The sequence below is a fragment of the Typha angustifolia genome, chromosome 13, assembly GCF_048772165.1.
Source record: "Typha angustifolia cultivar Huaian chromosome 13, ASM4877216v1, whole genome shotgun sequence".
In the NCBI taxonomy this organism is placed as follows: Eukaryota; Viridiplantae; Streptophyta; class Magnoliopsida; order Poales; family Typhaceae; genus Typha; species Typha angustifolia.
In genome coordinates, this window is record NC_133251.1 from 1,962,781 (window position 1) to 1,983,929 (window position 21,149).

Consider the following 21,149-nt stretch of genomic DNA (forward strand, 5'->3'; position numbering starts at 1 on the left):
CCAGAATTTTCATAGAATTTGTCCCTATGACTTTATATTATAATTAAAGATTCCTTAGTTTGTAATGTTTATAAAATTTATACATCGTAGCGTTGTTCTTATTATAAAGAATCCTATGATTTAGTACGATATCAAATAATTATTCTCCTGATGATTTCATTCGATGTTACACCAACTCTTTCCCAAAAAGCAAATCTGATCTTGTTCTCTATGTACTCCTCCTCCTCAAGCATTGTATTCTCTCCCCTTCCTTTCTTGCAATCCAATCTCCACTAGCTTAACTTCAAGGTGGGGGGGATTCGGTGTTGGTTGTCTTGGTTGAGTTTGTCGGACATAATTAAAAATAAATAAATAAAGTTAAAAAAAATTATACGAGATATGATAAAAATCATCGAATGTGGTCGATGCGTTGGTACATATTTGACGATGAGCTTAAATCGATCTTCATTTTTCAGCACAAAAATATTGGAGTTCAAATCTCTGAATCAATTTGACAAGGCTACCAACACTGAATCTCTATTCGGTAATGAATATCATGTAAGAGTTAACCAAATATATAATGATTTTCTCCTAGTTCGTTTTTAAAGACAACATCATATTTTTTTATCAGTGAAACAGATATTTAAGAAACTTTATTATGATTTTAATACACAATATTTCATTAAATATAATCGAGAAGAAAAAGAACCCATATAGCCGACCTCAAACAATTAGGGTCAAAAGCTAAGATTTATCAACCTATTCCTTCTTGGATCTCATGCGATTAGCGAAAATGACTAGGGCAATGAAGCATTGGAAGCCCTAGATCCCATATTCTTGTTTCATTAATGCATCCCTTTCTACTGTGAGCCCCACTTAATTTTTTGTTTGATTCATTAAGCAACCTCTCTCTCTCTCTACCAAAAGCACCAAATACCTCACAATTTCTAACATGCAAGATGGGATATTTATCAGGGACCACAGGGAGGTACTTCATCACACACTTGTCTGGTGTTCATATCTCTTCAAATCATTCTCTATCTAATCCCAAGGTTTGTGTGTGTAAAGTCAAATTAATGAACCTTCTCTTTAGAGATTACCCAAATTGATAAATATAAACTAGTACTACGGTAATCTCAAAACCTTCTCTTTTAAAATCTCAATGTATGAGTATTCTCGAATTCGAATCCGAGGTAGAATTAGGGATTTATGGAGTCGACTCATTCTGAATTTGGTAATTAAAATATTGCTATAAATTCTTACATGGTAAAAATAAAATTATAATACATTATATATATATACTACTTAATCTAATAGTTAATTAAATATTTATCACATAAGCATATTATTCCTCAAGAGTCATTCAAAAGAACATCATTTCCCATTTCTTCAACCTCCCTCCTAAAGTAGGAAACTTCAGTATATTAAACACAATATAAAATTTCACTATGTAGCATGAACAAAGCCACTTGTATTCTTGGGCCATCCCAAAGACCAAAGCAGATCTGGAGGTATTAAAATGAGTAATATAAGTAATAAGATAAGATAGCTGGTTTTCAGATTTGGGTAAGTTTTGTTATTATTTAATTCCACAACTTGTATTATGTATCTGTTATTGGATTCTTAAAACATCAACAAAATAGGATATTTTTGATGATTTAATGAAAGATTTGCTGACTCATGACAGAAATATGGGTTTAATTCTCCAAAAAGAAAAAGAAGAAGAAGAAGAAGAAGAAGAAGAATTAGGCTATAGGATTTGGGTTTATGGTTGATAATAAGAAAGGTTAATTAAAGATTAAGTTACATAATGATGTAAGGTGTAAAATAAAAAGAGAACTTCAAAGAGAAGGAAAAAGGAGGGCCATTATTGTAATCTTTTTGTTTACCTTCCTCTCACAAGCAGGCAGGAAGCAGTAAAGGAGCATATCGTATTAGAGGGGTCAATTGCCAGAGAGAGAAAGAGAGAGAGAGAGAGAGAGAGAGAGGAGAGAGAGAGAGAGAGAGAGAGAGAGAGAGAGAGAGAGAGAGAGAGAGAGAGAGAGAGAGGAGATCAAAGAACAGATGTTGACAAGTTTCCTGTCACTGTTATTGGAAGGTCGTTTGTTCTTGTGGAGATTTTCTTATCTGGGGTCTCTCTCTCTCTCTCTCTCTCTCTCTCTCTAAAACCTTCGTCTGGCCCAGAAGATCGACATCTCCCATTCTCATGAAGATCTACAGCATCTTCGCCTTCCAATAGCCCTGGAGAGAGGCATTCTTCTCTTCCCTCTCTCTGTCTCTCTCTCTCTCTCTCTCTCCATAACCGCTCCTTACTCCCATAACTTGTTGTACTTTTCTTTGTTGCTAACAAGCACTGCGACTTGTATTACTCGGTATGGATGATGAATTGGGGCAATTTGCTTTCTTTCGTGCTTCTATCGCTTGCTGATGCTGTTTGTCTTCTTGGGTCTGAGGTCTGATGGGTTTTTCTTCTCCCCCGGCGGAGATTCTTGCTTTTTTCTTTGGCTCGTTTGCGCTCGGTCGTTTTTTCTCTCAATTTTTTTGTGTAAAGGGGAGATTTTGGCTGTTGGCTTCTTCTTGCTTTTCGTTTGCTAGGAGAATTTATTAATATTTGGTTGAGAAGTTTTGAATTTTTTTATTTTTGGTGATATTGTAAGCAATTAAACTTCACCCTGATAGTTCTCGTACTGGGGGGGCTTTAGGCTTATGGATTGGGGACGTGCGCTCGCCATTGTTGTTCTGTCTGGAGATTTGAACAGATGCAAATCTTTTCTTGCTTTTCCGAGATTCTTTTTGGGCTTTCTGTTGTCAAAATTTTTATTTTGGTAATCGAAGTGCTTTTTAATTCGTGTAAGAATTGTGATCTAATATCTTTTCATTCAACTTTGCCTAATAATTATGACTTCTGATTATTGTTAACGCAGGATGCATAATCGAGGAGTATTTTTAATTAGTGTAAGGATTCTGATTTGATATCTGTTCTTTCACCTTTAAGTCTTTACCTAATAATTCTGTCTTCTTTACTTGTTGCAGGATCGGTGAGTGATAAATTTAATTAGATTTGTTATCGGAGGCCCCAAACTGTCCTGTAACTGCAATGTAGGAGGATATTGTGTTGTTTTGTGAGGACGCAGAAACAGATTAGTATTTGAAGGTAATGGAACTGTATTACCCTACTTCTTTGTTTAACAAGTATGACTAATTGTGCTAAATTATCCAACGCTTTGGTTCCAATGGTACAATTTGAAAATGATAATAGCATTCATTAGTTACTATTTGCTAACCATCATAAGAAGTAAAATGTAAATCGTCACTGAAATGGTGGTAAACGAGATTTTCTGCTGAAGAGGTGCTGTTTTGTCTTGCATTGATTACGTCGCTTTCAAATAAATAAATGTGTTAATTATAAGTCTAGACTATCTCCTGCTCTGCAACAATTGTCATCAAGAGATTGCACGCAGTCAACGTAGAAATTGATGCACTCTATTTATGTTGAATTTACTCGTGGAAAAGAATAATCTGTCAACCTATTTGGTCCATCATATAATAATTCTGTAAGAACACTGATGCAGGAACACTCCTTGATATCTAATTTTTCCATTGGATGCAGGAATGGGGACACAAGTGCAGCCCAAGAGTTACTTCCCTGTCTTTCATCCAATTAGGGACTTGAATGAGGAGATGAACTGTAATCGGTCCTTAACTTATGAAGACAGAGCATTTAATGGGAAGATCTATGATAATGCCAAACTAACAGTAGTGAATGATAAAGATACGTTGAAGAGAACAATGCTTGAACATGAAGCTGTATTCAGGAAGCAGGTACAGAATCACATCATTCAGATTTTTGGCTTGTATATTAGAAATTGTGGACATGGTTAAGAAGCATTTTCTTTTCTTATGTTATCTTGCTTATTGATTGTAGCTTGACTATTATAACTTTTTTGTGCTTAACTTCATATTTTATGGAGTTGTCATATGCTTCTGCTTGTCAATTTTGATCACAGAATCTGGTTTTCCATTCTTGAAACGTTGTGCAACTTCTGATGGTCAATTTTGACTACAATTTTTTTTCCCATTCTTATTAAACAGAGATAGCCGTGAATTGTCTTTTTGTTCAAAGAATCTTATAGATCTTTTTTAATTTCTTTTTCTGGGAAGGAAGATGGTATGCACCACTTATAGTCTTACAGGACTTCTATAAGCTGGAAACTACAAATCTTTAACTTCTTTTGAATATTTTCATATTCCTGATCCATTTATTTGTCCATCACTGAAGTTATTGTTTCCTATGCAGGTGTATGAACTTCATCGTCTTTACCAAGTACAGAAGAAATTGATGGATGAACTTAAGAAGAAGCAACTATATAAGTTTTCTTTGCCTCTTGGTGCATCTCAGTCAAGTATGTTTTCATTTCAAGCATAATTTTCTAATGATTTAAAATAAAGATACCTTATCCAGAATTGGTGACTAACATTCCATTATTGGCACTTTTCATAGGACATAGTGACAATAGGCCGCTTAACTTTCTGAAGCAAGAAAATCTTTTACACAGTTCAAGTCAAACTGAAAATGGAGGGTCTCTAGAGGATGACGTGCTGTTGAACTCTAAGAGTAAAAAGATACCTAGAAAAGTGTTTGACCTACATCTTCCTGCTGATGCGTATATTGAAAGTGAAGATGCAGAGGAAGAAGAAAAGCAAATTGTTGCTGAGTCATCCTTTAGGTCTCTCGATCTTCTTAACATGATTTATGATGCTGAGCCCGAGAACAGCATCAAGCTAACTCTTGGTAATAGTGGGAATCGCATTCCAATACAAGGCAGTAGAAGACCAAGTATTCATCCACAGAAGGATCTGTCTGTCCACAATTTGGCTGATTTAAACAAGCCTATTGAAAATCTATGTGGTGAAGACCAAGAGTTTTCAAAATCTTCTTACTCTTGTGGCATGAAAACGTACAGCAAAGAAAACGAAGGGCAGTTTAATTTGAAACCAAGCACAAATTTTGTGCACAAGGATTTCTTTATACCTATGCATAGAGAGGAATTGAGTAGCTCTAATTTTTTGGAGGTGGATAAAGAGGAAGGACAGAAATGGCCATGCTTCGATAAGGGTGCTGGTAAGGCTTCTGTAATCATTTTCTCTATGTTTATACGAGGCATTGTCATGGTAGAATTGTGCTTACTTAGGTGCATTATTTTGTACCCATCTTTTCTTGTTCATGATATTTCTTTTCTGATATGTGAAAGCTCTTAAATACCATATAACAGCTTGATTGCTTCCACAATTTGATAATCAAATATATGTTTCAAATCTGTTTAACTGAGCTCACTGCTGGTTCCTTTTCTTTTGGCTCTATCATCATAAAGCAGTTATTGGTACATCAACAGTAAAATTCCATTTGGCCATTTCCTTCTCAAATGTTCACGCTAGACACATGCCTGTATAAAGATGTATCGTTCCATTTAATTACTGCAATAGAGACCAGCTACTGACGGGAAAGTTTGGTAATTTTTGTGGAATTGTATTCAAGCTTGAATAATAAACGGTTGAAATAATTTGATTGGAAAGGAAAAATATTAGTGGAAAGGATATTGATCTTTGGATGCTTCCGCTCTACTGTGACAGTTGCAAGCCAATAGATACTCACTGAACATGGTGAATCATATAAGTTCTGCTAAACAATTTTTTTTATATGGTACTTTTCATTTTCTTTAGCTGATCACATGGATATATTCTTGAAGTGTTATTATCTTTTGGCTGAATTATTGGCGTTTTAGGTTCTATAATGGATGTCTTGCAAGTTACAATTTCATTGAGCTGTTTAAAATCGGTCAACTCATAAACTGTTGTGCTATAGTTAAAATTTAGTACTGTTTTCACCTTTTAGTTTTTCTACTGTCTCTTCCGTACCTTACTACTATGTTCTATTTGGAAGTGTAACTTGAGGTCTATTTTAATCATCCTTTTATCGTTGATATGCTATTTTCTGTTACCGATACACAGGGCAAAGTAGACATAATGTGAATTCTTTAAATTCTGGGTTTTCTTGTGGGAAATCTCCATTGTCATGTAAATCAATACAAATACAGCTCAACAAAGCTCATGAAGTTTCTTTAGATAATGAAGGCAGAGATAAAGCAATTCATTCTGTTGAAAACTCTCGGACAAATTTTCATCTTGTTAACTCAGGACATTCAAGAGTCCCAGCTCCTCAAATGACACATTCCTTCTCAGTTGTTTCTCAGTCTTCTATCAGTAGGACTGTATCTCCACCAGTTTCTTCTTGGAGAAATCCTCAAAATAAAATAAGTCATATTCCAATTGCAGTTCAAGCACTCCCCTGCTTCAATGTATCTACAGAAAGCAAGAGCACAAGTGCAAATATTAGCCATGCTGGTGACTCAAGTGGAAAGCTGCAGCTTGATGGTGATGTTAGATCTCAAACAAAATTTGGGAACAAATCCTCATATAAGAATGGACATGAACATGGTAGCCTATTCGATTCCAATTCTTCAGTACATTTGAAATTTCACCCGTTTACCCTTGCGAAGCCAGATATCAACAACAGAGTTGATAATTCAGTATATGAAAACTCTGAATGTCATGAGCACCAGAAGTATTCAAGGAATTTGCACTGCACAAATATCAAGTTTCCAGATGATGTGAATTTGAATCAAATAATTCAAACTGGGCATCTAAATGGCCTTGAGACCCAGTCAAATACATTGGGGAAGCATGCTGATTCATCGAAGGATATACTTATGTTCAGAACTAACCCTGCTGAATCCACTTGCATTGAAGAGATGCGCTTCTCAAGGAGTTCTCATTCGATATCAAGTTGTGAAAAAGTGGCTTCAGGCTTTGTAAGAGAAGAAGATTATCGGAAAAGCTATTCTCTGCAGAGTTTGCTGCATTCTCGATCATCTTCAGAGGTCAAGGAGGAAAAGTTACAAAAGAATGGGACCTTTGACAGTTTGAATAATGGAGTAATGGGATTAACCTTTCTTGATAAAATCTCTCAGAGTGTCAACTGCTTGCCTTCATGTCAAGAACAGTCTTTGTCAGATGGCATGTTTGCAAGGCGCAATGGAAGAGGAACAGGTGCCAGAAGTGATTGTCTACACTTTCAAACTGACATGAATGTTAATGCTGGAAAAGAGAAGGTTCCACCACCGCTTCCAGTGCCAAGTGTTGCTCCAAAGCCTACTTGCCAAATTGATTTGGAAGCACCAACCGTTGCATTGGAAGAAGATCATATATACTCTGAAGGTGAGATTATAGGGATGAAGTATGATGAGAAGACTGTCCAAATGTACTCAACCGAAAAGGATGGTTTAAGAGAAACTGAACTATCCCTTGACACAACTCTTCAAGCAGCGGCAGAAACTATTGTTTCCCTGTCGTCATATTCTTTCAGCTCCTTGTTTGAAATAAATACCCAGCATGTGACGACAACATCATCTAGTTCCTTGCGGTGGTTTGCAGAGTTTGTCACATGCAATGCTGACTATGGTGGAGTACAAAATACAGATGATAATGGTATCAAACCTTCAGATAATGATGGGTTGGACCTCTTTGAGTCAATGACTTTGAAGCTTGAGGAAGTGAAGGCTGATGAGTACATGTGCAAACCGAGTGGGCAAGAGAATCAAAACGATCAGGATATAGGCAGTGCCGCTCTGCTTCTAACCAAGCCACGGAGGGTCCAAGCAAGGAAAAGAAGGCAGCGGAGGGATTTTCAGAAAGATATCCTACCTGGCCTTGCATCACTTTCGAGGCATGAAGTAACAGAGGATCTTCAGATCCTTGGAGGGCTCACGAGATCATTAGGCAAGTCTTCGCAGATAGTCTCAGCTAGACGAGCAGCTGGCAGAAATGGATTCAACTGCCAACCGAGGGGGAGACGGCGACCAAGAACTTTGGCCATTAGTGTATCTGAGATTCACATCAACACCATGCCAACACTACCTTCTCCTGCTGACACAGAGACCAAGGGGAGAAACATAATGACGTGGGGAAGGACGACTAGGCGATGCAGAAGGCAGAGACTTCCATTGGATCACATCTCTGCTCCTCAATGTTAGAGGTTAGAGATCTATACGGTGTAACAATAGTCTTGTAGAAGATGAACAAAATCCCGATTTTCTAAGTGATCAATAGTGCACTCGACATGTTTTGTCAGCCTTAATTTGGCCCTCTACTATGTGTTTAAAGTCAAGCATTTTATGTAAGTCTTGATAATAAATCCTAATTTTTTTTCCTTAAATAGTCTTATGATAAATAGATAATGTTTCTAAATTGTTCTCAGCTTGTAAAATTTGTTGTAAATTTCAAGAGTGTTGCTGGAGATAAAAGCTTAGGAGGTTTCTTGCAATAAGCCTTTTGATTGATGTCAAATTTGCAGTCTTGTTCTAAGAAACTGCCCTGCACTAAAGACTTGGTTCTTCTTGTTGTGGTCTTAAGATTCTCACCCAGTTTGATTACTTCATAACTCCTTCAGCATTTTGCTTCTGTTGGTAAAGAATATAGGTTTAGTTACAATTATATCCTTGAACTACAGCCTAGTATGGAAGTAACCCCCTAAAGCTTAAAATACTACAACCAAACTCCATATTGTAATCTTGCCCAACGTTCTATTTTCTGACTCAAAATGGTTGTGTTCTTATTCTCTATTTATTTTTGTTTATTATTTTCTTCTTCAACCCCAATTTAAACTCTAACCGGTTAATTTAACTAAATGGAGTGAAGCTGCTAATCTAAGAATTGTAGCTAACCAGAGAGGATTGAAAAAAATTGTCTGGTTATAGCTTGGTTTAATTAGGCGATCAAGTACTTGATGAGAGCTTAAATGCCAATGACAGTGAGCAGCAGAGAACATGAACTGCAAATAGAGTGAACGAAGATCTTTGCCAATCTCTCCTTGAAGCAGGAAGATGTCATTCTTCAGCTTTATTATGGATCTTCTTAAACTCTGATAGGAATGCAAGGTTGAGACTTCTTCTTATTATTATTTCACTTCATCCCTCTTTTGATAGGAGAAGAAGGATAAATTCGTTGAGTTATCGAAGCTTATACATGAATAAGCCCATCTTATCCAGTAATATCATATCCCATGTTAGAATTGCCCTGTAACTACTCTGCACGCACTCTCTCTACGTGTCATTTAATACCTCTGACACCAACTATGATAAAAACAAAGGAATCGATCAATCTCATCGAAAACCAACTTAAAAAAGTCGTCTTGATCTCCTCCAGACCTCAACAATGGCGAACGAAGAGAATAAAAAGTTCGACCTCGTCATCCTCGGGGCCTCCGGCTTCACCGGCAAATACGTCCTCCGCGAAGCCCTGAAGTACCTCTCCCCTTCCCTTGCGATCGCCATCGCCGGCCGGAACCCTACCAAGCTCGCGGCCGCCCTCGAATGGGCCGCCTCCCCTACCCCTCCTCCAGCTATCCCAGTCATCCTCGCCGATGTCTCCGACCACTCATCCCTCCTCGCCGTCGCCGCCCAGACCAAGCTCCTCCTCAGCTGCGTCGGCCCCTTCCGCCTCCACGGCGCGGCTGTAGTCGCCGCCTGCGTCGAATCGGGCGCCGACTACTTGGATATCTCCGGGGAGCCCGAGTTTATGGAGAGGATGGAAGCGGAGTACCACGAGAAGGCGGTAAAGACGGGATCTTTGGTGGTTTCGGCGTGTGGATTCGACTCGGTGCCGGCGGAGCTGGGGGTTTTGTTTAATTCGAGGAAGTGGGAAGGTGTTGGCGTGGTGAATCGGATGGAGGCGTATCTAAGCTTGGAGTCGGAGAGAAGGATTGTGGGAAACTTTGGGACGTATGAGTCGGCGGTGCTCGGTGTGGCTAACGTTAAGCAGTTGCAGGAGTTGAGGAGATCGAGACCTAGAAGACCTCGGCCTAAGGTATGTTGGTTTTGATGCTGTCCCTTTAATTCCTTTTAATGCTCTTGGGTGATATATGATTCTTTTAGATAAGTATGTTGCACTAAATTCTTCAGTTGCCCAGCTTTTGCCACTTTGTTGTAGGAATCTGGGAGCTTCTCTTCCTTGTTAAGTTAATAAGTTTTCTGAAATTGTTTTAACACAAACTCAAGTAGCTATAAGCTATAATGGTGCTGGGAAGGAGAAGAAAGATGCATAAATTCAGTTTTCGATCAATTTTAGATCAAAATGTAACTATTAACTAGGAGAGATAAATTCTAGAAGGGATTTGCCTGCTCATTTGATTCAGTTTATCTAGTGATCAAGATGGAAATGCAGGTTTTATGCTTTCTAATAAAAAAACAATGAACTTTTCACTGGAATGCTGCAGTTGGTAAAGAGAGGCAGACTGATAAATGAGATTTATACGACGCCTTTCTCCTTCTGCATGTTATGATGTAATTGTATTGCTTAGATTGGCTTTTCGATTAAGAGATCCACAAACTTTTGCTAGCGTTTTCGTAATGTTTGGTATAGTTCAATTAAGTTGACTTGGATCTTTTATGAGAACAATGTTTTCCTTTGGACAAGATCAGGTTGCAAAGTTATGGAGGGAGCTATTTTGTTCTCTTGCCTTCCCTTCCTGCAATTCCTCGTTTGCACCAGAAAGTGAAGGTTGACACCAGACAGAATATGAGAGGCGGGCATGTTCATACCTCATATACTACTTATTTAGATGTCATGCACTACTGCCCCTCTAGAAGAGGGCAGAAGCTTGGAGAAACAAATCAACAAACTGCTGCCTAGCCTGTCGTCTTTCTTTGTCCTCATTTGTCCATTTTTCCTCTTCAAGATTCTTTGAATTTGAGAGTAGTAGTTCCGTTTAAATTAACTTGTATCACTCATCTGTTGTTTCAAGTTATATTTATGAAGATTTTAGCATGATATTTTCACATAGTGCATTAAAATTTAGCCTGTTTGCACTTAATACTGGTTGTCTGACCTTTTATTGCACACATGAAATTGATGATGTAAAAGTAACAATAGAAAGGTCACTCCTTTTGCAGATTCCAGGCCCCCCACCTCCTAAAGGGCCATTGGTTGAGCACCAGAAGACAATTGGACTATGGGCAGTAAAGCTACCTTCTGCAGATTCTGTAGTTGTTCGCCGAACTCTTGCGACACTGACAGAGCATCCTCATGGCCTTCCCGGAGTAGAAGAAAGTGATGAATATGTGGAGAAGAGGAAGAATTTCTGGTCATCAGTGAAGCCTGCACATTTCGGTGTCAAGATCGGTTCTAAATCTATGCTGGGCATTGTGCCTTTCATCTTCACTGGATTGTTCATTGGACTCCTTGGGAAATTTGCTTTTGGGAGATCACTTCTCCTAAAATTCCCTGAGATTTTCTCCCTCGGGTGGTTTAGAAAGACAGGGCCGACGGAGGAGGAGGTCAGTAGCGCTACCTTTAAGATGTGGTTTGTTGGGCAGGGCTACATGGATGAAAGTACTGCATCCCAATCTGGGAAAAAACCAGATACAGAGATAATCACACGAGTTTCTGGTCCTGAGATTGGATACTTGACCACTCCAATTGTCTTGATTCAGTGCGCTCTTATTGTGCTCCACCAGCGCTCAAACTTGCCGAAAGGAGGTGTCTACACTCCAGGGATTGTTTTTGGGCCTACTGATCTCCAGCAAAGGCTGCAAGAGAATGGAATATCTTTTGATGTCATCTCTATGAAGACGGGAACGAATTAGTCACTTGTTTTCTGCTTTAGTTTAGCATCTCTGTTTAGCAAACTGGTATTTACATCGTTTGAGTATGCTTACGGAAAAATATCATCTATGTTTGTTTCTTTTCCAGCAATAAAAGTTTAATGAATTCAGCCTTGCTTGTTTCAGAATTCTTCATGGTTTAGGGAATGTGTTGGTTGATGTGATCCATTTTACTACTAAATCTTCAATCTTGTTTCATGTCAAACAAAATCTATGCTGGGTTGCTGAAATGATATGTGTTTAGATTGACTCCTGTTGGATTGAGTTACAAGCTGATCATTTGAAATTTGTTCAACAAAATTTTCCCAATCACATGTATAAGATTTAAGGACTAGATATGGGACCTAATAGAAATATTGTTATGACTAAGAAATAGCTTGCTGGCTCGAGGTCGGGTCGATTAGAACTCGGTAGCTGAGATGTCCTACCTGAAAGAATTAAGAGTGCACACGTGCTTAATTAAACATCAACTAATCTACCCATATATCGACGTCTGGCCGTACACGTGTATCGCGATCCGACGGCCGGATCCGTCCCGGACGTTAACCTAGCATTTAGGGCGAGATGAGAAACTTTACGCCCTCGGTGGAGTCCGGGCCTCTTCCGTTTCGTCTCGTCTCGACTCGTCTCGTCGCTTATCTAAAAGAGGAGCCGCCCTTTCCTACTTCCCATCGCTTCCTCCTCCTCATCTAGCGTAAATCTCTGTCTCTCTCTCTCGCTCGCTCGCTCGCTTTTGTTTCCGTGATCTCGGCTAGGGTTTATGTTCTAATCTTTCTTCGTCTCGATCAGGATCTCCGTGGAAGCAGGAAACATGTCGGACGAGGAGCACCACTTCGAATCGAAGGCCGATGCAGGAGCCTCCAAGACGTACCCGCAGCAGGCGGGGACGATCCGCAAGAACGGATACATCGTGATCAAGGGAAGGCCCTGCAAGGTTCGATTGTTCTTCCCCCTTGTTTGATAACACTTGGTTCGTCCTCGCTTGATCTCGGTTGCTTTTTGTTTGGAGTATTTTTACGATTTCTTCTGATCACTTGGTGGACGCCAATATGACGCTTCCCATCGTTGACTCTGGTTTGCCTTCCCGAATCATGCGCTGACTAGATTAAATTAATAAAATGAATTACTTTCGTTTTGGGTATTTTGCATAGATTTGTCCTGAACTAGAGTACCATCCTACCTAGCTGCCTTTAATTTGGATTCGCATGCGATATTTGTGAGATTTTAATGTTTCAGTACTGCGTCATTATTTTCCCGCACGGACCATCAGTCTTTCCAGGATATTCCTGTAGTATGTTTCTGTAGATTTTCGGGCATCAAGACTTACTTTTTTTTTTTTCTAGGTTACGTGTGCTTTAGTACTTATGTTTGTAGATTTGGGTATTTCCTTGTCATGCATCTTCTTTCTTTTCTCTTTTCTGATGTTGATTCTGGTGTGGTAATACTTAGTTTTAGATCTGTTTCTTAGCTAGTCGTTTTAGTATTTTACAAGTTGTGTTTGTTTGCAATTGCCGCAACAGGTTGTGGAGGTTTCGACCTCAAAGACTGGGAAGCATGGTCATGCTAAATGTCACTTTGTTGCCATAGATATCTTCAATGGGAAAAAGCTTGAAGATATTGTGCCCTCGTCTCATAACTGTGATGTAAGTAAAATCTTTTTTGTGTTTTAACTGACCGTTGGATTCGGGATACCTCACACATGAATTTATTTGGTATTGTTTTCAGGTTCCCCATGTGAATCGTACGGAATATCAGCTCATTGATATATCCGAGGATGGATTTGTATGATCTAACTGCAACCATTGTACACTCTTGTTGGTAATTTTTCTTTGGGTATTTGATTTTTCTATGACAATATGGCAGGTGAGTCTGCTTACTGAAAATGGGAATACCAAAGATGATCTGAGGCTCCCAACTGATGATACTCTGCTCTCTCAGGTTAGTTATTAGATTTATTTGTGGCTATTGCTTTGTACTCTGGCTGGAGTTCTATATATCTTTCTTAATATGTGAAATGCAGATGGAAAGGTTTAGGATCTATTCTTTTAACCTGCTTATATTATGTTCTTTCTTCATGATCTGATAAGGAGTAACAAAAGCACAATATTACTTTATACTTGTTTCATATGAGATGTTTTGTGGTGCTGATAATTTTTGCTTGTAGATTTGTTACTCTTTTAGGTCCAATTTATAGAGCTTAGTTGACATTAAGACTCCTATCTTTGTTTCCCAATCAAATAATGAAAGTTTGAGGAGTTAAATGTTATGGTGTATTTTCTGCCTAGATATGTATCGCTTGAGCACCCATTACTATAGTTCTTGTTAAGGGGATTTTAATTCCTTGTGTGGAACTATCATAGATGTCTTTGTGAATGTTAGCGATCTGTTTTTCTCTTTTTGAAAATTCATTACTTGAGGTCGATGTTCTCTTTAAAAGGAAATAATTGATAGAACAACGCATGTAAGAAATTTGAAACTAGTGCTTGTTCCATATGGTATTATTTTTGTTTGGATATAACAACACATGTAAGAAATTTGAAACTAGTGCTTGTTCCATATGGTATTTTTTTTGTTTGGATATAACAACGCATGTAAGAAATTTGAAACTAGTGCTAGTTCCATATGGTCTTTGTTTTGTTTGGATATAACAACTCATGTAAGAAATTTGAAACTAGTGCTTATTCTATATGGTAATTTTCTCTGCGTAGAGGTTTACTTGCTTAAGTAACATAAAATGGTAGCAATAGTAAAGTATACTTGTTGAGACTAATGAGACTAAAATATGTTGATGCCAGAGTAACTTGAAAATTTTCATTTTGGCATTATAATTGACTTCTTTGAGTACATGTTATCATTTGATTTGGAGAGATAGGGAATGCAATTCTTTAGCTGGTTTCAGTCATGGAGTAGGGTGTCATATAAGTATCATTCTAATATTCATGGGAAAGCTTGCAAACAGTACAAGTTGAAATGCTCGACATGGTTCCTAGTTTTGTTGACTCTGTGCAGGGGTGTTTTAAGTTTGTCGCTAACCCTTTTGGTAGATATAAGTGAATAACATAAGTGAGCTTTGTGTATCAGAAAATAATATTTGCAAACTGATCACTTCTAGTTGGTTGGTTTTTTTTTTAATATATATGAACTTTTCTTTCCATTGAGTACTCATGAAGTTGCCTACTTTTCAAACTTGGCCAAGAGCCCGTATGTGCATCTCCTCAACTCAAGATTAGGTGTAGAGGCACTTGTAATTTTGCTGGTGGGTCTACTTTTATCTGTCAGTCCTGTTCTAAGGCTAATATTTACCTTTTCTTTCCTTTCTCTGGCTAAGTATAGCTCTTTCCATACATTATAATCCTTTCTGTCCAGATCTCTATTAATAAGTTTTAAATGGATCACAGATTAAAGATGGGTTTGGAGAAGGGAAGGATCTTGTGGTGACTGTTATGTCCGCTATGGGTGAGGAGCAGATCTGTGCTCTGAAGGACATTGGCCCGAAGTAGCTTTCTTTATCTATCGCGGCTACTTTTGCTATCTGGCAGCATAGTGAAACCATTCTATATTTTCACGAGATATTTGGTAGTTGCTATAAGACATTCATCCTGCATGAGCTGGCTTTTGCCACGGTAACCAAGGCAGTGATTGCTGGGATAGTATTTCATCTGCTTCAATAACTGGATTCTATAGCCTTCTTTAAAATTGGTGTTTCTATGCTCTTTGCAACTTTGCTTCTGGCTGATATACATTCTATTTTCGAAGGAAATGGCCATTATGAATCGGTAACTATGCTCAAGTCTCTTTTACAAATGGTTTCAAGTGTTATACTGGTACGGTGGTCATTGCTAGTTGGTGATTGTTTGTAATATTTCTCTTGTGGAGAAGGCTACAATTGTTATTTACAAATGCTCATGCTCTGTTGGGACTTCCATCATCTCGCACAGCCTTTTCTTCTGTCGTTTTCTTTTTCATTTGGTTAGAAGGAGGCTGATTTGCTAATTCTCCCCTCTTGTGAAATTAGCACATCACAAAATCCTGAGGTTTCTTAGAGATGGGCTCCTTTTATTTGCTCGAAAGGGAGATTCTTTCCCCTATAATATATAGTTCTTGTGCAATAAGGAAACGAGAAGTCAATCATCAAAATTCTATTCTCAAATTTTTCTATCGCTTAGAATGATCACAATAAACATTAACTCAGAAATCTGCAGTATTTTATAAATCACAATAAACATTGACCAATAAATTTGATGCGTTATGCTAATGTTATTTTTAATAAAAAAGATTAACATAATGTTTGGCATTAAGACGAGAAGAAAAGAAATCTTCTGGTCGTATGCGGAGGGAGCAAGGCCCTCGCCGGATCTGGTCGACGGCTGCGACCCGAACCGGTGGCGCAAGGATTCCTCCGGCGACGTCGCCTGCAAGCGTCTCAGCAACTGATCACGGCTGCTCCTGTTACGAGTACGAGCACATCATTCCCTTCTCCAAGGGTGAGGTCCTCCGTATCATCTGCAAGCGTCTCAGCAACAGAGTTCTCGAAAGGAGGAGGAATATAGCCCCTTCTTTTGTGTGTTCTTCTAAGTAGTGAGTCGACCGCGGAGAAGTGCCAAATTCTTCGAACTAAGGTCAACAAATTCAAGCCGAATAAGAAGCTGGTGGACAAAGTGGAGCTCTTACTCGAAAGGCAAATGCTATTGAAGGAAAAACTACTACTATTTCTAGAATCTTGTGTTTTATTTGCAGAAAAAGGAGCTTGCATATAATTGAGATGGCCGCCTATGGCAGTGTCAGCCGCCCTGGCGAAATTTGAGCCTTGTATTGGATTATACCTTCCCTGAAATGCCCCCCTATGATTATCAAAATTCGTAATGAGGTGTGTTCATCTGTAGAGAGATATGGAAGAAGTATTAACTGTTTGTAATTAGAATTCCCTAAAATGTTCTTGCAAAATAAGATATATTATTTTCTAGCCATTGTCTGAATATTCTTATAATAACTCAAAAAGATGCCTTTTTTATTTGTAGTTTTACACTATTTTCTCCTATTTGGATAAAAAATTTAGAAGAAAATGGAGGAGAAAAAGGAAATCTGTACCCTTTTCTTCGTTCCTTTCCTTTCTCTTCAATTCTCTCAGGTGTGATGTGAATCAGGAAAGCTGAAGCCTCCTCTTGTTTTTCACCTTTTCTCCTTTGTATATATACCAAGTCTATTATTGTGAATAGAAGAAGAAAGAAATCTTCAGTAATAGGGAGGGGGAAGTACCAAAGGTGATGGGGTCTTCTTCTCCTCGTCGGCGGGGGGGAGACGAGGAGAAGGAGAAGGATCGCCCTCGCTTCTTCGACGCCAAGGCGAAGGCTTTGTGCTGGCAAAAGGCGGAGGTCGTCGCCGGCCGCCACCCGGAGCGGTGGCGGAAGGACTCCGCCGGCAACGTCGTCTGCAAGCGCTTCTGGAACTGCCACGGCTGCCTCTGCTATGAGTACGACCACATCGTCCCCTTCTCCAAAGGTCCTCCCTCTCGATGTTGTTCCGTTTGCTCTTCTTAGGGTTTACGAGTTCTGGAAGAACAAAAGAAAAACAAATTAGCCTTTTGTTGTAGGTGGCGAGACGACCGCGGAGAACTGCCAAATTCTGCAGACTAGGGTTAATAGATATAAGTCCGATAAACAGTGGGTCGACAAGGCGGAGCTGGAAGGCTTCTCCTGCGATATCAAGTTCACCGGTGAGTGATTAATTTCTTGCTAAAAGCCAAATTCTTTTGGAGTTTTTATTCAAGATGGTTTTTTTTATCGACGCTATCGGGGGAAAAAAGAGAAAATTTCATTTGTTTTGGACCAGGTAACCCTTCTACAAGCTCTCAATCTTATAACAGGCACTTAGCTCCACCATCACAAACTTGCATTTCTACAATGTGCAACTGTACTTTCCTCCACTAATTCTATAGATTTAGATATTGCTGCTGTTTCACTATACAGTTTATGTAGAAGAGATGCTACTTCAGTCAGCTCTACTGCAATATTTCTCTTTTTTTTCTTTTCTAAAGACGCCATATTCATTTCTCAGTGTTGTCATCTTAGAAACTGCTTCACATTATCTCCACCACTTGTATCTCTTCTAGTGGAAAGCATCTATCACAACATTCAGTTTCTAAGATGATGATTTCTTGTTACGTCCCTTTTGTGCGTCATCGTAAGTGGTGCCTAACAAAGTATTCTTCTAAATTTTAAGTTCTGCGGGATATGCTTTTAGATCTCTCAAGTGCTAGACACCACTACACCTTCCGTTTAACCATAGTTCCATCCTCCTTGATAATAATGCCATTTTGAGACTTTTTTTCTCTAACCGTGTATACAGAATTGTTACAACAATAATACTTGGTTGAACTTTTTCTGTAGCCATGTCTTCTTATCTTCTTTTCTCCTGCTTGACACAGCAAACATATGGAAAACCTCATGCCGACAACTGATAGAATACGGAATACTAAATACCTGTAACTGTGCTTTGCCTGCAGACTTGAAACAGGGCAAAGTGTTTTGATAGATTGTAATAAATAACATGGAAAGATGTCTTACGAAGTAATCAAGTCTGCAGGAAATGACAACAGAATTTTTTTCTTCATTATCTTATGATATTTAAGATTGTAAAAGGACTCCATCTTGGACAGAAGATGATTTTTTTTTTTATTATGGATTGAAGTCTCAGTTGGTACGGTTAAATACATATCTTTTTTTTCAGATAGTCAATCCCGATCTCAAAACTGATTCTTAGAACCTTGATTTTTAGGACCATCTATTTTTATGAATTGTGTTAATTGTCGCACATTTTCTCTTTCCATGGGCCTTACACAGGTGCCAGCCTTATCTCTTGATGTCTTTACGTGCGAGATACACCAGATGCTCATATTTGGTGGTGTATGGTGATTCCTAGTATGTGTCGTTGCCCATCTGTTATAATTCTGGTTGGCTTCTGAAGTGACGTGCTGAAGATGCATATGAAGAAGATCTAGGTTTTGCTGAATTATCAGATCTCCTATGGAAAAAAAGAAGAGCATACATGATATAAGAATGTTGAGATGGATGATTGTGTCATAAGAAAAGAGAGGTCAAGTTATAGCCATGGTGCTAACTTGTCTAGAATAATACCTTATTGAGGGTAAAATGCAGAATAATTCTTGAAGGTGGTTCATTATGCGTTCAACAGGGACCATGGACCACATAATGCAGTAGGAAGCAACCAAATCATGTGGAAGGCACCTTGGCGAGTGGGGACCAAATTTGACTTGATTAGAGACAATGACACTAGATACTATGATTCTTTTATTGTTGGAAGACATAGCCAACATAGACATGAACAGAAACAAGGTTTCATATAACTTTACCCTAGTAATGGGTATGTGAGGTATAGCAAAGTGTTAATAAGGCATGTCTAAAGTCAGTGACAACCTGAAATAGAAAATTCTACTAAATACATATTCGTCATGCTTCATCATTTGGTTTTAGTTGATTTTGGTATTGATCATCTTCTGTCATTCTTGTTTTGTTCCTTTTTTCTTTGAAGGTTCATGAATTTTCTCTCTCAGTTATTGTATCTTTCTTCTTAGCTTGTTTCTGAAATTTTGAGTGTTTCATGTTTATTTGTAGACAGGGAGCTTGATATAATTGAGATGGCCGTCTACGGAGATGTCATCCGTCCTGGTAACCAGTGCCGCTGCCGAACTGTTGCTGAAATGCTTGGGCACGTGAAGTCCAAGAATCCCTTGGCTGCCTGCGAGCTACCATACAAAGAGACACCATGACATCCATTCGAGGCTCTTTTCATCCATCAAAGGCCCCCAGTTATCTCCTCCTGCGACAGAATAATACACTGCCGCAATCAGTTATTGTTTGAGTTTATTAACACTCTCTTAATTTCCCTTGTCTTTATTGAGGGTGGAAAACTCTGCCAAGTGAAACCAGTTTGAGAATTATGAATTATATTGTATTATTCATCATTGAAATGCCCTATATGAGTGACGTCTAACTGGTTTACTGCCTTCGCCAAAGGAAATAACAAGATTTTTATAAGATTTACCCTGTCAAAATTTGTAACTGGGTGTTCATCTTAACAGAGACATAACATTACAGACGTTTGTACCGTTGCAAAATTTGTACTGTCGTAAATTCTTTCTACGCAAGATGTGAGAAATATCACAGCTACTGTTTGCAAAATATGATTCACTCTTCTGGGCCTTGTCTGAATATTCTTGCAGTACCTCAAAAATGGCATTTTCTTCATTGGATCATGGGTACTGCAGCAATTCTTTTCCTGTTCCACCTTTTCTTCTCTGTAAACAGTTGCGCAGTTTATATATATAAAGAAAGGAGGACACTTTATGCACTCTTGTGGATGAATAATCCATAGATTACTAATCCAATCTACTATTATTATTACCTGAATCATGCGAGCTGAAAACTAATAAACTATTTGGAGGATGGTTGTTAGAGATATGCAAGGACTCAAAAAGTTGGTGTCCTCTTTTAAAGTTTTTTGTCTGGTCCTCCTTTTATCTCAATGTCCTCTTCTTTTTCCCTTCTAAGTTTCAATCTTTTAGACCAGAAAATACTTTATCCAGACTGCAGACCCACAACGACACCTTGCAGTAGTGATCATCACGAAAGGATCTCTCTCTCTCTCTCTCTCTCTCTCTCTCTCTCTCTCTCTCTCTCTCTCACAACCATGACACACCCCCGCCGCCTTGGATCACAACCATTGCCCCTTTGCAATTATGCAAACAAGTCCTTTTCCAATTCCACTATTGCCCTCTTCCTAGTTTTCATTTTCCTCTTCATTCTTTTTCCCTTCAAATTCCTCTGCCCTTATGTTACTGGATAACATAGGGGACCCAAGTTAATAAAATCTTCCCTTTTCTTGCTCCAGATGCAGTGCACTATTGACAGAGGGTTGAGAGATGTCATAAGATTATTAAAGGTAACAAGTACTTGTTTATTAACTATTATTACAGTGAAATCTTTTGACCAGCAGCTTTGAGTAGTTGAGATTGTTAAGAAACTAATTAATTCAAAATTCTAATAACAATTATATATGTGTGTGTGTCGTATTTGCCACAAAAAATGATAGATAATAAGATGTACTGCGAGTTTTCTACTGAAAAATTCAGAGTTCAATGGTTTATAGTTCAATTGAGATGCCTCATGGGTTCTCAAGATCTCTTTAAAAGAAAGAAATTAAATCACTACATAGCTAAGGATGTAATTTTCTAAATCTATTCATGGAACAAAATAGGAAGGAGACATATTTCTATGTATGTATGGAAGGTATTCCCCACCTGTTAATTGCTCTTGTCCTTCTACAACAGTAAATATTTACTGCACCACAAACACAAAATCCAGCAACACCTTTTGTGGTTGGTACAATATTGGGTGCATAATAAATGCAAAGATAGTTATTAGACCAAGAAAACTG

At 38.4% G+C, this 21,149-nt stretch overlaps 4 protein-coding genes and 1 long non-coding RNA gene across 9 annotated transcripts; 4 read left to right on the forward strand and 1 right to left on the reverse strand.

Moving 5' to 3' along the window:
• The first annotated feature begins 2,027 nt into the window (after positions 1 to 2,027).
• On the forward strand, positions 2,028 to 8,447 carry LOC140773330 (uncharacterized). Of its 4 annotated transcripts, none has more exons than XM_073115822.1 (7): positions 2,028 to 2,432; positions 2,904 to 2,934; positions 3,013 to 3,133; positions 3,590 to 3,801; positions 4,277 to 4,382; positions 4,481 to 5,101; positions 5,989 to 8,447. In XM_073115822.1, exons 4-7 carry the CDS (start codon positions 3,592 to 3,594, stop codon positions 8,067 to 8,069), a joined length of 3,018 nt encoding a protein of 1,005 aa, XP_072971923.1. In that variant the 5' UTR covers positions 2,028 to 2,432; positions 2,904 to 2,934; positions 3,013 to 3,133; positions 3,590 to 3,591; the 3' UTR covers positions 8,070 to 8,447. The 4 variants fall into 4 exon arrangements, with proteins under 4 accessions (XP_072971923.1, XP_072971922.1, XP_072971924.1 ...); XM_073115821.1 differs by having other exon boundaries at positions 2,028 to 2,351; XM_073115823.1 differs by having other exon boundaries at positions 2,028 to 2,230.
• A 700-nt stretch (positions 8,448 to 9,147) lies between these two features.
• LOC140774974 (probable mitochondrial saccharopine dehydrogenase-like oxidoreductase At5g39410) lies at positions 9,148 to 11,806 on the forward strand. Its single transcript, XM_073118180.1, has 2 exons — positions 9,148 to 9,900; positions 10,986 to 11,806. Exons 1-2 carry the CDS (start codon positions 9,250 to 9,252, stop codon positions 11,676 to 11,678), a joined length of 1,344 nt encoding a protein of 447 aa, XP_072974281.1. The 5' UTR covers positions 9,148 to 9,249; the 3' UTR covers positions 11,679 to 11,806.
• Positions 11,807 to 12,259: 453 nt separating this feature from the next.
• On the forward strand, positions 12,260 to 15,479 carry LOC140773230 (eukaryotic translation initiation factor 5A-2-like). Of its 2 annotated transcripts, none has more exons than XM_073115706.1 (6): positions 12,260 to 12,390; positions 12,486 to 12,630; positions 13,217 to 13,339; positions 13,422 to 13,478; positions 13,560 to 13,634; positions 15,095 to 15,479. In XM_073115706.1, exons 2-6 carry the CDS (start codon positions 12,508 to 12,510, stop codon positions 15,194 to 15,196), a joined length of 480 nt encoding a protein of 159 aa, XP_072971807.1. In that variant the 5' UTR covers positions 12,260 to 12,390; positions 12,486 to 12,507; the 3' UTR covers positions 15,197 to 15,479. The 2 variants fall into 2 exon arrangements, with proteins under 2 accessions (XP_072971807.1, XP_072971808.1); XM_073115707.1 differs by having other exon boundaries at positions 12,282 to 12,400.
• A 142-nt stretch (positions 15,480 to 15,621) lies between these two features.
• On the reverse strand, positions 15,622 to 17,092 carry LOC140773231 (uncharacterized). Its single transcript, XR_012106440.1, has 4 exons — positions 16,953 to 17,092; positions 16,785 to 16,877; positions 16,520 to 16,573; positions 15,622 to 16,310 (listed from the first exon to the last, which is right to left on the reverse strand). It is a non-coding gene; the product is annotated as an uncharacterized lncRNA (long non-coding RNA).
• On the forward strand, positions 16,819 to 19,811 carry LOC140773228 (uncharacterized). Its single transcript, XM_073115705.1, has 3 exons — positions 16,819 to 17,195; positions 17,287 to 17,409; positions 19,328 to 19,811. Exons 1-3 carry the CDS (start codon positions 16,961 to 16,963, stop codon positions 19,480 to 19,482), a joined length of 513 nt encoding a protein of 170 aa, XP_072971806.1. The 5' UTR covers positions 16,819 to 16,960; the 3' UTR covers positions 19,483 to 19,811.
• The last annotated feature ends 1,338 nt before the right edge of the window (positions 19,812 to 21,149 follow it).

Bases quoted from the DNA above. Each gene is read 5' to 3' on its own strand.
- LOC140773330 (XM_073115822.1), top strand. From the start codon at position 3,592: ATGGGGACACAAGTGCAGCCCAAGAGTTACTTCCCTGTCTTTCATCCA. The intron at 3,802-4,276 runs GTACAGAATCAC...TTTCCTATGCAG, and splicing joins AAGCTGTATTCAGGAAGCAG to GTGTATGAACTTCATCGTCT. The intron at 5,102-5,988 runs GTAAGGCTTCTG...ACCGATACACAG, and splicing joins ATGCTTCGATAAGGGTGCTG to GGCAAAGTAGACATAATGTG.
- LOC140774974 (XM_073118180.1), top strand. From the start codon at position 9,250: ATGGCGAACGAAGAGAATAAAAAGTTCGACCTCGTCATCCTCGGGGCC. The intron at 9,901-10,985 runs GTATGTTGGTTT...CTCCTTTTGCAG, and splicing joins CTAGAAGACCTCGGCCTAAG to ATTCCAGGCCCCCCACCTCC.
- LOC140773230 (XM_073115706.1), top strand. From the start codon at position 12,508: ATGTCGGACGAGGAGCACCACTTCGAATCGAAGGCCGATGCAGGAGCC. The intron at 13,340-13,421 runs GTAAGTAAAATC...TATTGTTTTCAG, and splicing joins CCTCGTCTCATAACTGTGAT to GTTCCCCATGTGAATCGTAC. The intron at 13,635-15,094 runs GTTAGTTATTAG...AATGGATCACAG, and splicing joins ATGATACTCTGCTCTCTCAG to ATTAAAGATGGGTTTGGAGA.
- LOC140773228 (XM_073115705.1), top strand. From the start codon at position 16,961: ATGGGGTCTTCTTCTCCTCGTCGGCGGGGGGGAGACGAGGAGAAGGAG. The intron at 17,196-17,286 runs GTCCTCCCTCTC...CTTTTGTTGTAG, and splicing joins CATCGTCCCCTTCTCCAAAG to GTGGCGAGACGACCGCGGAG. The intron at 17,410-19,327 runs GTGAGTGATTAA...GTTTATTTGTAG, and splicing joins CTGCGATATCAAGTTCACCG to ACAGGGAGCTTGATATAATT.